The following is a 13,862-nucleotide window of genomic DNA, read 5'->3' as shown; positions in this document are numbered from 1 at the left end:
CCCCATTGTTTCCTATGGGAAAATAAAAGTTATGTCTGCACCTAACACCCTAACATGAACCCTGAGTCTAAACACCCCTAATATTACACTTATTAACCCCTAATCTGCCGCCCCCGACATCGTCGCCACCTGCATTATACTATTAACCCTTAACCTGCCCCCCCACGTCGTTGCCATTATAATAAAGTTATTAACCCCTAAACCTAAGTCTAACCCTAACCCTAACACCCCTCTAATTTAAATATAATTTAAATAAATCTAAATAAAATAACTACAATTAAATAAATTATTCCTATTTAAAACTAAATTCCTACCTATAAAATAAACCATAAGATAGCTACAATATAACTAATAGTTACATTGTAGCTAGCTTATGATTTTTTTTTATTTTACAGGCAACTTTGTATTTATTTTAACTAGGTAAAATAGTTAAAATACCTAGCTAAAATAAGTACAAATTTACCTGTAAAATAAATCCTAACCTAAGTTACAATTACACCTAACACTACACTATCATTAAACTAATTACCTAAACTACCTACAATTAATTACAATAAAATTCAATAAACTAAATTACAAAAACAAACAAACACTAAATTACAGAAAATAAAAAAAGAATTACAAGAATTTTAAACTAATTACTCCTAATCTAATCTCCCTAATAAAATAAAAAAGCCCCCCAAAATAATAAAATGCCCTACCCTATACTAAATTACAAATAGCCCTTAAAAGGGCCTTTTGCGGGGCATTACCCCAAAGTAATCAGCTCTTTTACCTGTAAAAAAAAAGAAAAGAATTGACCTTGCATTCTATTGGCTGATCCACTCAGCCAATCGGATTGAACTTCAATCCGATTGGATGATTTAATCAACCAATCGGATTTTTCCTACCTTAATTCCGATTGGCTGATAGAATCCTATCAGCCAATCAGAAATTCGAGGGACGCCATCTTGGATGACGTCATTTAAAGGAACCGTTATTCGTCGAGTAGTCGTCGTGCTGGAAGGATGCTCTGCGCCGGATGTCTTCAAGATGGAGTCGCTCCTCGTCGGATGGAAGAAGATAGAAGATGCAGCTTGGATGAAGCCTTCTGCCGGTCCGGATGTCCTTTTCTGCCCAGATAGGATGAAGACATCTGCCGGTCTGGATGTCCTCTTCTGCCTCATCGGATGAAGACTTCTGCCCGGATCGGATGACCACTTGTGTGTTTTTTTTTGTAATTTAGTTTATTGAATTTAATTGTAATTAATTGTAGGTAGTTTAGGTAATTAGTTTAATGATAGTGTAGTGTTAGGTGTAATTGTAACTTAGGTTAGGATTTATTTTACAGGTAATTTTGTACTTATTTTTGCTAGGTAGTTATTAAATAGTTAATAACTATTTAATAACTATTTACCTAGTTAAAATAAATACAAAGTTGCATGTGAAATAAATATAAATCCTAAGCTAGCTACAATGTAACTATTAGTTATATTGTAGCTAGCTTAGGGTTTATTTTATCGGTAAGTATTTAGTTTTAAATAGGATTAATTTATTTAATTATGTTAAATTTATTTTGTTTGATTTAAATTATATTTAAGTTAGGGGGGTTAGAGTTAGGTTTAGATTTAGGTTTAGGGGTTAATACCTTCAATATAGTAGCGGCGATGTTGGGGGTGGCAGATTAGGGGTTAATAAATGTAAGTAGATGTCGGCGATGTTAGGGGCGGCAGATTAGGGGTTAACAAAATTTAACTAGTGTTTGCGAGGCGGGAGTGCGGCGGTTTAGGGGTTAATACATTTATTAAAGTGGGGGCGATATCCGGTCGGCAGATTAGAGGTTAAATAATTTTATTATAGTGTTTGCGATGTGGGGGGGGGGGCTCGGTGGGGGGGGGGGGGGCTCGGTTTAGGGGTTAATAGGTAGTTTATGGGTGTTAGTGTACTTTTTATCACTTTAGTTAAGAGTTTTATGTTCCGGCGTTAGCCCATAAAACTCTTAACTACTGACTTTTAAATGCGGTAGAAGTCTTGACAGGAGAGAGTCTACCGCTCACTTCTTCCAAGACTCGTAATATCGGCGTTAGGCAAATCCCATTAAAAAGATAGGATGCGCAATTGATGTAAGGGGATTTGCGGTAGCTTCGAGTCGCGGAAGAAAAGTGAGAGGTAGACCCTTTCCTGCCTGACTCGTAATACCAGCGTTAGGTAAAAAGCAGCGTTGGGACCTTTCAACGCTGCTTTTTAAGGCTAACGCCAAACTCGTAATCTATCAGTTGGATTTTATTCAAATGTAAAGCTTATAGCATATTCTCTTGGGAAAAAAATACCCCCAAAAAAACTCTATGGGCTAGATTACAAATTGTTTGCATTAGAAGTAAAGTGTTTTGCACATGTGAGGTTGCACTCATATTATGAGTTGAAAATAAAAATGTATTGCTCTTGGGCTAACCCAACGCTCACAATAAAGCCTTCCTTAGATTATTACACGCACGAATAACCTATTCTATAAAAGTCTAAGGAGAAAAAAGTGGGAAAAAACACCCAACTCACGCGCCAACCTGATCCCATTTTCTCATGTGTGATAACACAACATGAAAATATGAATATTTCCCATTCCAATATTCTTTACATAGATGAATATGTTTTATATATTCATAAATACATATTTATATATTCTGTATACATGATAGTATTTTAGTACAATATATATTAATATCTCTATCTATCTATATATACTGTATATACATATACACACATGATTTTATATATACAGTTGCAAGAAAAAGTATGTGAACCCTTTGGAATGATATGGATTTCTGCACAAATTGGTCATAAAATGTGATCTGATCATCATCTAAGTCACAACAATAGACAATCACAGTCTGCTTAAACTAATAACACACACAGAATGAAATGTTGCCATGTTTTTATTGAACACACCATGTAAACATTCACAGTGCAGGTGGAAAAAGTATGTGAACCCTTGGATTTAATAACTGGTTGAACCTCCTTTGGCAGCAATAACTTCAACCAAACGTTTCCTGTAGTTGCAGATCAGATGTGCACAATGGTCAGGAGTAATTCTTGACCATTCCTCTTTACAGAACTGTTTCAGTTCAGCAATATTCTTGGGATGTCTTGTGCGAATCACTTTCTTGAGGTCATGCTACAGCATCTCAATCGGGTTGAGGTCAGGACTCTGACTGGTCCACTTCAGAAGGTGTATTTTCTTCTGTTTAAGCCATTCTGTTGTTGATTTACTTCTATGCTTTGGGTCATTGTCCTGTTGCAACACCCATCTTCTGTTGAGCTTCAGCTGGTAGACAGATGGCCTTAAGTTCTCCTGCAAAATGTCTTGATAAACTTGGGAATTCATTTTTCCTTCGATGATAGCAATCCGTCCAGGCCCTGACGCAGCAAAGCAGCCCCAAACCATGATGCCCCCACCACCATACTTCCCAGTTGGGATGAGGTTTTGATGTTGGTTTGCTGTGCCTCTTTTTCGCCACACATAGTGTTGTGTGTTTCTTCCAAACAACTCAACTTTGGTTTCATCTGTCCACACAATATTTTGCCAGTACTGCTGTGGAACATTCAGGTGCTCTTGTGCAAACTGTAAACATGCAGCAATGTTTTGTTTGGACAGCAGTGGCTTCCTCTGTGGTATCCTCCCATGAAATCCATTCTTGTTTAGTGTTTTACGTATTGTAGATTCGCTAACAGGGATGTTAGCATTTGCCAGTGACTTTTGTAAGTCTTTAGCTGACACTCTAGGATTCTTCTTCACCTCATTGAGCAGTCTGCGCTGTGCTCTTGCAGTCATCTTTACAGGACGGCCACTTCTAGGGAGAGTAGCAGCAGTGCTGAACTTTCTCCATTTATAGACAATTTGTCTTACCGTGGACTGATGAACAGCAAGGCTTTTGGAGATACTTTTATAACCCTTTCCAGCTTTATGCAAGTCAACAATTCTTAATCGTAGGTCTTCTGAGAGCTCTTTTGTGCGAGGCATCATTCACATCAGGCAATGCTTCTTGTGAAAAGCAAATCCAGAACTGGTGTGTGTTTTTTATAGGGCAGGGCAGCTGTAACCAACACCTCCAATCTCATCTCATTGATTGGACTCCAATTAGCTCTTGGAGATGTCATTAGTCTAGGGGTTCACATACTTTTTCCACCTGCACTGTGAATGTTTAGATGGTGTGTTCAATAAAAACATGGCAACATTTCATTCTTTGTGTGTTATTAGTTTAAGCAGACTGTGATTGTCTATTGTTGTGACTTAGATGATGATCAGATCACATTTCATGACCAATTTGTGCAGAAATCCATATCATTCCAAAGGGTTCACATACTTTTTCTTGCAACTATATATATATATATATATATATATATATATATACTGTATATACATATACACACATGATTTTATATATATATATATATATATATATATATAGATATATACATATATATATATATATATATATATATATATATATATGAATATCTATTTATAAATACTTAGAACATATTCTGCTATGTGCAGAACATTGGAATGGGAAATATGTACAGTAAATACACACTATGAGGCCCAATTATCAAGCCCAATTATCAGTCCGCCTGTTTTGAGCAGGCAGACAGACATCCACGGAAGTCAACCCGATTGAGTACGATCGGGTTGATTGACACCCCCCTACTGGCGGCCTATTGGCCGCGAGTCTGCAGGGGGCGGCGTTGCACCAGCAGCTCACAAGGGCTGCTGGTGCAATGCTGAATACGGAGAGCGTATTGCTCTCCGCATTCAGCGAGGTCTGGCGGACCTGATCCGCACTGTCGGATCAGGTCCGCCAGACCTTTGATAAATAGGCCTTTTTCGAACATTAAAGTAAATATGACTAGTGCATATACATGCTTTAACATGTTTTCATCTACTTAACTGCAAAAGGCTCTAATGCACTTAAACAAAGCCTTACTATGAGTGTAACTGTACTTTTAAATGTATTTTTGATGTGTTTTGTGACACTTTTTTGACTCGCGTAACAGTTAATCAGAGCTTTGAAGTCGCTGTAATCATTCTAGAGTAAATCACAATTCTGCTACCGCGCTCACATTTACTTTCAACTTGTAATATGAGCGGAATTTAACTTGCACGCAAACGGCCGCAAAAACCCGATATCGCTCTTGTGCAAACTATATTGCTCCACTCATAATCTAGCCTTAATTGTTTTATTAATTATTTGTTCATGGAATCATGAAAAGTTCCCAATTCCTTACACAAGTTGAGTGCAAAAATGCCAGCAGTAAGGTGTGTTAATATTGCTAGTCCTCACAGCTTCCTTCAAAAGGTGTACTAGAAAAGTTTCAGCCACGTTAAGATTTTTTAACCATCTACTTTTAGTTTTAGATTATGGGTTATTGTTTGCACGAGGCTGGGCGCAAGATACTATTGATTGCAATGCATACAGAAAGAGAAGCACTCTACTAAGAACGAACAACAGCTCAGTAGCTTGTTCTAATGCGAGTTACCACCTAACAGCAGCCTCTTTTAGCCTAGTTGTGCTTTTCACAGAGGAGAACTTTATTGAAGTATATCAGTCTGATCCCACCTAGGAAGGTTAGTCCAGCCTAAAATACCAGGCAATTCTCCTCTGAACAAGGAACATGGAAAGCCAGGACAATCGTTTTGGCCTTCTATGGGCCACGTCAATGAGGTGCAGCCATATCCCCCTAATCACATTGGACAATGAGTCCACTTCTGGTTTCCCACATCACCCTTAGGGAGAATTCCCCAGGATCATAATTCAATGCATAGAGAAAAAGAAGCACTCTACTAAGAACGAACAACAGCGAGTTACCACCTAGAAGCCGCCTCTTTTAGCCCAGTTGTGCTTTTCACAGAGGAGAACTTTCCTGAAGTATATCAGTCTGATCCCAACTTGATTGCACACCACTTGTAACCTAGCCCAATATAAGTTAAAAACAAAACACATTCCATAAGGACTTGTTTTATTGTGATTGAGATCTAGAAACCAAACATTTTTCTTTTATAATTCCATTAGAGCATACAAAACTTTCTAATTTACTTCTATTATCAAATTTTCTTCTTTCTCTTGGTATCTTTTGTTGAAAAGTAGGAACATCAGCTCAGGAGTGTGCACGTGTCTGGCGCATTATATGGCCGTAGTTTTGCAAGAATTTGATCCATTTGCAGAGCACTAGATGGCAGCACTATTACAACCATGTAGTGCTCCAGACACCTACCTAGGTACCTAGGCATCTCTTCAAAATTAAAAATATCATGGGAATGAAGCACATTTGATAACAGAAGTAAATTGGAAACTTTTTTTTATAATTTTTTGCTCTGTCTGAATCACAAAAGAAAATGTTGGGGTTTCATTTCCCTTTAAATTATGACTAATTACAGATTACAAAGAACACATTTTAAGAGGTTATTAGTTGTAGAAGTAATTCTATTTTTCAAGTTCTTCTACTCATCTTTGTTCCCCATCCCATCATTAAAGAATTATAAAATTGCAAATAGAAAATGCTCTAATGTGTAATGTTTTATGATTGCATTATAGCTTGTATATGAGTATGTGTTTAAACTCTGTAAAGCAGATAAATGCATAATTAAAGTCAGCTCCAGAGCAGCAATGCACTAATGGGAGCTAGCTGAACACATGTGGTCAGCCAATGACAGGAGGCATATGTGTGTAGCCGCCAATAAGCAGCTAGCTTTCAGTACTGTGTTGATGCACCTATGTATTTATGCTTCCTAAGAAAAGATACCATGGGGCTGAATTATCAAGGCCTGAATGGGACCCAATACCCCTGTTTCTGCTTGAGCATTTAGGCTCGCCAGAAACAGGAGTTAAGAAGCAGCGGTCTTAATACCGGTGCTCCTTAACTCATCCGCTGCCTCTGAGGCTGCGGACATCAATTCGCCTGATTTAATAAGATTGGGTTGATTGACACCCCCTGCTAGCGGCTGATAAATCGGCCCCCAAGCATTCATTTTGATTTACATGTCCATTTAATGCCTCATTTTACTTTCTTTACTATTTTCGTCTTTCTCCCTTTCCAATTTCCCTCTCAAAACCATATTCTGAAGATTTTAGCATGATGAACTGGATTCCACCTCACTCAACACGTATCCTCTATGTTGTCTGCTCCATCTGCATTGGTCTCAACATTATCATACTGGCCGTGGTTATAGCTGGCACAAGTGAGTATAGCAGGACAAGACTTAGCACAAAGTATTATCTTGAGGACCTGAGTAACACTTTTATCTGCATTATTACTCTATTACAGTTTTATTATCTGAGAGCAATGTTATCATTTACTAGAGACACTTCATACACCAGGGGGAAGTTTTATTATCTGAGAAGCAGTATCATCATTAAAGGGACAGTTTACTCAAAAAAAATTCTCCCCTTAAATTTGTTCCCAATGATACACTTTACCTGCTGGATTGTATTAAATTGTTTACAAGTATCTCCTTTACCCTTATATTGGAATTTGAAATAGTTGAATTAGCCTGTGGTATCCCCACCTATTCTGAAAGTCTTTGGTTTTAGGGCCAAGCTGTAAATAAGATGTGTAAACACAGCCAGCAGAAGAAATTACACTCCTGGGGTGGGGTATAGAAGAGATAAGGTAATACATTGTTCTCTCCAAGTATTGGTGATTGGTTTACAGACAGATATAAGATAAATAAGCATGTATGTACACAATGTGATAAAGTAATAAGATCTTATTATACCTAAAAGCTCAACCCATTTTATTAGGTTGTGGCTTCAAAACACAAAACCAGCTAATTCATATACACAAATAAACCTTAAAAAACATGTTCTCATACATTTTATACTCTGCAACTGTTAAAAAACGTAATTGGCAACACATTAAGGGAAAAACTATTTTACAGTATACTGTCCCTTTAACGCTTCATACACCAGGGGATATTTTATTATCTGAGGATCAGTATTATTATTTACTAGAGTAACACTTCATACACCAGGGGGAAGTTTTATTATCTGTGGAGCACAATTATTATTTACTTGAGTAACACTTAATACACCAGGGGGAAGTTTTAGTTATCTGAGGAGCAGTATCATTATTTACTAGAGTAACACTTCATACACCAGGGGGGACATTTTATTATCTGAGGAGCAGTATTATCATTTACTAGAGTAACACTTCATACACCAGGGGGGAGTTTTATTATCAGTGAAGCACAATTATTAATTACTAGAGTAACACTTCATACACCAGGGAGAAGTTTTATTATCTTAGGAGCAGTATCATTATTTACTAGAGTAACACTTCATACATCAGAGGAATGTTTTATTATCTGAGGAGCAATAGTATTATTTACTAGAGTAACACTTCATACATCATGGGGATGTTTTATTATTTGGGGAGCAGAATTATTATTTACTATAGTAACACTTAATACACTAGGGGGAAGTTTTGTTAGCTGAGGAGCAGCATTATCATTTATTAAAGTAACACTTTATACACCAGGGGGGAAGTTTTATTATCTGAGGAGCAGTATTATTATTTACTAGAGTAACACTTCATACACCAGTGGAAAGTTTTATTATCTGAGGAGCAGAATTATTATTTACTAAAGTAACACTTTATACACCAGGGGGAGTTTTATTATCTGAGGAGCAGTATTATGATTTACTAGAGTAACATTTCATACACCAGGGGGAAGTTTTATTATCTGAGTAGTAATATTATAATTTACTAGTTTAACACGAAATTGTATTATCTGTGGAGCAGAATTTTTTTTTTTTACTATAGTAACACTTTAAACACCAGGGGGAAGTTTTATCATCTGAGAAACAGTATTATGATTTACTAGAGTAACACTTCATACACCAGTGGGAAGTTTTATTATCTGAGGAGCAGTATTATTATTTACTAAGAATAACACATCATACACCAGGGGGATGTTTTATTTTTTTAAGGAGGAGAATTATTATTTACTATAGTAACACTTAGTACACCAGGGGGAGGTTTTGTAAGCTGAGGAGCAGCATTATCATTTCCTAAAGTAACACTTTATACACCAGGGGGGAAGTTTTATTATCTGAGGAGCAGTATTATTATTTACTAGAGTAACACTTCATACACCAGGGGGAAGTTTAATTATCTGAGAAACAGTATTATGATTTACTAGAGTAACATTTCATACACCAGGGGGAAGTTTTATTATCTGAGGAGCAGTATTATAATTTACTAGAGTAACACTTCATATGCCAGGGGGATTTTTATTATCTGAGGAATAATATTATAATTTACTAGAGTAACACTTCATACACCAGGGGGAAATTGTATTATCTGAGTAGCAGTATTATGATTTACTAGAGTAACATTTCATACACCAGGGGGAAGTTTTATTATCTGAGGAGCAGTATTATAATTTACTAGAGTAACACTTCATATGCCAGGGGGATTTTTATTATCTGAGGAATAATATTATAATTTACTAGAATAACACTTCATACACCAGGGGGATGTTTTATTTTTTGAGGAGGAGAATTATTATTTACTATAGTAACACTTAGTACACCAGGGGGAGGTTTTATTAGCCGAGGAGCAGCATTATCATTTCCTAAAGTAACACTTTATACACCAGGGGGGAAGTTTTATTATCTGAGGAGCAGTATTATTATTTACTATAGTAACACTTTAAACACCAGGGGGAAGTTTAATTATCTGAGAAACAGTATTATCATTTACTAGAGTAACACTTCATACACCAGTGGGAAGTTTTATTATCTGAGGAGCAGTATTATCATTTACTAGAGTAATACTTCATACACCAGGGAGATGTTTTATTATCTGAGAAACCTCGAAACCGAGGCCCTCCCGCAATGCTAAAATAAATTTATTAACCCCTAATCTGCTGCTCCGGACATCGCCGCCACTATAATAAACATATTAACCCCTAAACTGCTGCACTCCCGCATCACAAACACTAGTTAAATATTATTAACCCATAATCTGCTGTCCCTAACATCGCCGCCACCTACCTACATTTATTAACCCCTAATCTTCCGCCCCCAATGTCGTCGCCGCCACTATACTAAATTTATTAAGCCCTAAACCTAACCCTAACCCTAACACCCACTAACTTTAACGCTCACTTTCCAGCCACGACTTTTCCATACCGCAGATCCCCTTACGTCAATTGCGTATCCTATCTTTTCAATGGGATCTTCCTAACACCGGTATTTAGAGTCTTGGCTGAAGTGAGCGTTAGACTCCAGCCGCAGAAAAAAGCCAGGAGTTAAGAGCTTTCTGGGCTAACGCCGGTTCATAAAGCTCTTAACTACTGTGCTCAAAAGTACACTAACACCCATAAACTACCTATGTACCCCTAAACCGAGGTCCCCCCACATCGCCGCCACTCTAATAAATATTTTTAACCCCTAATCTGCCGACCGCACACCGCCGCAACCTACATTATCCCTATGTACCCCTAATCTGCTGCTCCTAAAATCGCCGACACCTACATAATATTTATTAACCCCTAATCTGCCCCCCCAACGTCGCTGCTACCTTACCTACACTTATTATTAACCCCTACTCTGCCGACCGGACCTCGCCGCCACTATAATAAATGTATTAACCCCTAAACCGCCTTCCCTAACATCGCCGACCCCTAACTTCAAGTATTAACCCCTAATCTGCCGACCGGACCTCGCCGCTACTCTAATAAATGTATTAACCCCTAAAGCTAAGTCTAGCCCTAACATTAACACCCCCCTAAATTAAATATAATTTAAATCTAATAAAATAAATTAAATCTTATTAAATAAATTATTCCTATTTAAAGCTAAATACTTACTTGTAAAATAAACCCTAATATAGCTACAATATAACTAATAATTATATTGTAGCTATTTTAGGATTTATATTTATTTTACAGGCAACTTTGTATTTATTTTAACTAGGTACAATAGCTATTAAATAGTTTATAACTATTTAATAGCTACCTAGTTAAAATAATTACAAAATTACCTGTAAAATAAATCCTAACCTAAGTTACAATTAAACCTAACACTACACTATCAATAAATTAATTAAATAAACTACCTACAATTATCTACAATTAAATCAACTAATTTTAAACTAATTACACCTACTCTAAGCCCCCTAAAAAAATAACAAAGCCCCCCAAAATAAAAAAATGCCCTACCCTAATCTAAAATAAAAAGTTTACAGCTCTTTTACCTTACCAGCCCTTAAAATGGCCTTTTGCGGGGTATGCCCCAAAGAAAACAGCTTTTTTGCCTGTAAAAAAACATACAATACCCCCCCAACATTACAACCCACCACCCACATACCCCTAATCTAACCCAAACCCCCCTTAAAAAACCTAACACTAAGCCCCTGAAGATCTTCCTACCTTGTCTTCACCACGCCGGGTATCACCGATCCGTCCAGAAGAGTCTTCATCCTATCCAGCAAGAAGAGGTCCAGAAGAGGCTCCGAATTCTTCATCCTATCCAGCAAGAAGAGGAGATCTGGACCGGCAAACATCTTCATCCAAGCGGCATCTTCTATCTTCATCCATCCGACGAGGAGCGGCTCCATCTTCAAGACCTCCGGCGCGGAACATCCTCTTCTCCCGACGACTAGACGACGAATGAAGGTTCCTTTAAGGGACGTCATCCAAGATGGCGTCCCTCGAATTCCGATTGGCTGATAGGATTCTATCAGCCAATCGGAATTAAGGTAGGAAAAATCTGATTGGCTGATTGAATCAGCCAATCAGATTCAAGTTCAATCCGATTGGCTGATTGGATCAGCCAGTCAGATTGAGCTTGCATTCTATTGGCTGATCGGAACAGCCAATAGAATGCAAGCTCAATCTGATTGGCTGATTGGATCAGCTAATAGGATTGAACTTGAATCTGATTGGCTGATTCAATCAGCTAATCAGATTTTTCCTACCTTAATTCCGATTGGCTGATAGAATCCTATCAGCCAATCGGCATTCGAGGGACGCCATCTTGGATGATGACCCTTAAAGGAACCTTCATTCGTCGTCTAGTCGTCGGGAGAAGAGGATGTTCCACGCCGGAGGTCTTGAAGATGGAGCCGCTCCTCGTCGGATGGATGAAGATAGAAGATGCCGCTTGGATGAAGATGTTTGCTGGTCCGGATCTCCTCTTCTTGCCGGATAGGATGAAGACTTCGGAGCCTCTTCTGGACCTCTTCTTGCCGGATAGGATGAAGACTTCGGAGCCTCTTCGGTGATACCCGGCGTGCTGAAGACAAGGTAGGAAGATCTTCAGGGGATTAGTGTTAGGTTTTTTAAGGGGGGTTTGGGTTAGATTAGGGGTATGTGGGTGGTTGGTTGTAATGTGGGGGGGGGTATTGTATGTTTTTTTACAGGCAAAAGAGCTGTCTTCTTTGGGGCATGCCCCGCAAAAGGCCCTTTTAAGGGCTGGTAAGGTAAAACAGCTGTAAACTTTTTATTTTAGATTAGGGTAGGGCATTTTTTTATTTTAGGGGGCTTTGCTATTTTTTAGGGGGCTTAGAGTAGGTGTAATTAGTTTAAAATTCTTGTAATCTTTTTTTTTTTTTGTAATTTAGTGTTTGTTTTTTTTGTAATTTAGTGTTTGTTTTTTTTGTAATTTAGTTTAGTTGATTTAATTGTAGATAATTGTAGGTAGTTTATTTAATTCATTTATTGATAGTGTAGTGTTAGGTTTAATTGTAACTTAGGTTAGGATTTATTTTACAGGTAATTTTGTAATTATTTTAACTAGGTAGCTATTAAATAGTTATTAACTATTTAATAGCTATTGTACCTAGTTAAAATAAATACAAAGTTGCCTGTAAAATAAATATTAATCCTAAAATAGCTACAATGTAATTATTATTTATATTGTAGCTATATTAGGGTTTATTTTACAGGTAAGTATTTAGCTTTAAATAGGAATAATTTATTTAATAAGATTTATTTTATTTAGTTAGATTTAAATTATATTTAACTTAGGGGGGTGTTAGTGTTAGGGTTAGATTTAGCTTTAGGGGTTAATACATTTATTAGAGTAGCAGTGAGGTTGGGGGGGGCAGATTAGGGGTTAATAAATATAATATAGGGGTCGGCGGTGTTAGGGGCAGCAGATTAGGGGTACATAGGTATAATGTAGGTGGCGGCGGTGTACAGAGCAGCAGATTAGGGGTTAATAATAATATGCAGGGGTCAGCGATAGCGGGGGCAGCAGATTAGGGGTTAATAAGTGTAAGGTTAGGGGTGTTTAGACTCGGGGTACATGTTAGGGTGTTAGGTGCAGACTTAGGAAGTGTTTCCCCATAGGAAACAATGGGGCTGCGTTAGGAGCTCAACGCTGCTTTTTTGCCCCATTGTTTCCTATGGGGGAATCATGCACAAGCACGTTTTTGAAGCTGGCCGCGTCCGTAAGCAACGCTGGTATTGAGAGTTGCAGTGGCGGTAAATATGCCTGTACGCTCCCTTTTTGGAGCCTAACGCAGCCATTCAGACAACTCTAAATACCAGCGTAGTTTAAAAGGTGCGGGGGGAAAAAAACACGCGTAGCTAACGCACCCCTTCTAACGCAAAACTCTAAATCTAGGCGTTTGCTAGTTACAATATAACTAATAGTTGAATTGTATCTAGCTTAGGTTTTATTTTTATTTCACAGGCAAGTTTGTATTTATTTTAACTAGGTAGAATAGTTACTAAATAGTTATTACTATTTACTAACTACCTAGCTAAAATAAATACAAATTTACCTGTAAAATAAAACCTAACCTGAGTTACACTAACACCTAACCTTACACTACAATTAAATCAATTACATAAATTAAATACAATAAACTAAATTACA

The 13,862-nt window shown here is 37.5% G+C and overlaps 1 protein-coding gene across 1 annotated transcript in view; it reads left to right on the top strand.

Annotated features, from left to right (window-relative positions):
* The window catches only part of LOC128663870 (asialoglycoprotein receptor 1), a 123,689-nt gene that overhangs the window by 10,484 nt on the left and 99,343 nt on the right, over positions 1–13,862 (top strand). Inside the window, exon 4 of the mRNA XM_053718430.1 lies at positions 7,097–7,210. Coding sequence (XP_053574405.1) covers positions 7,097–7,210 — 114 coding nt within the window. The remainder of the gene's footprint in view (positions 1–7,096; positions 7,211–13,862) is intronic.

The sequence above is a fragment of the Bombina bombina genome, chromosome 6, assembly GCF_027579735.1.
Source record: "Bombina bombina isolate aBomBom1 chromosome 6, aBomBom1.pri, whole genome shotgun sequence".
Taxonomy (NCBI): Eukaryota; Metazoa; Chordata; class Amphibia; order Anura; family Bombinatoridae; genus Bombina; species Bombina bombina.
This window is presented reverse-complemented; position numbering and strand designations above follow the sequence as displayed.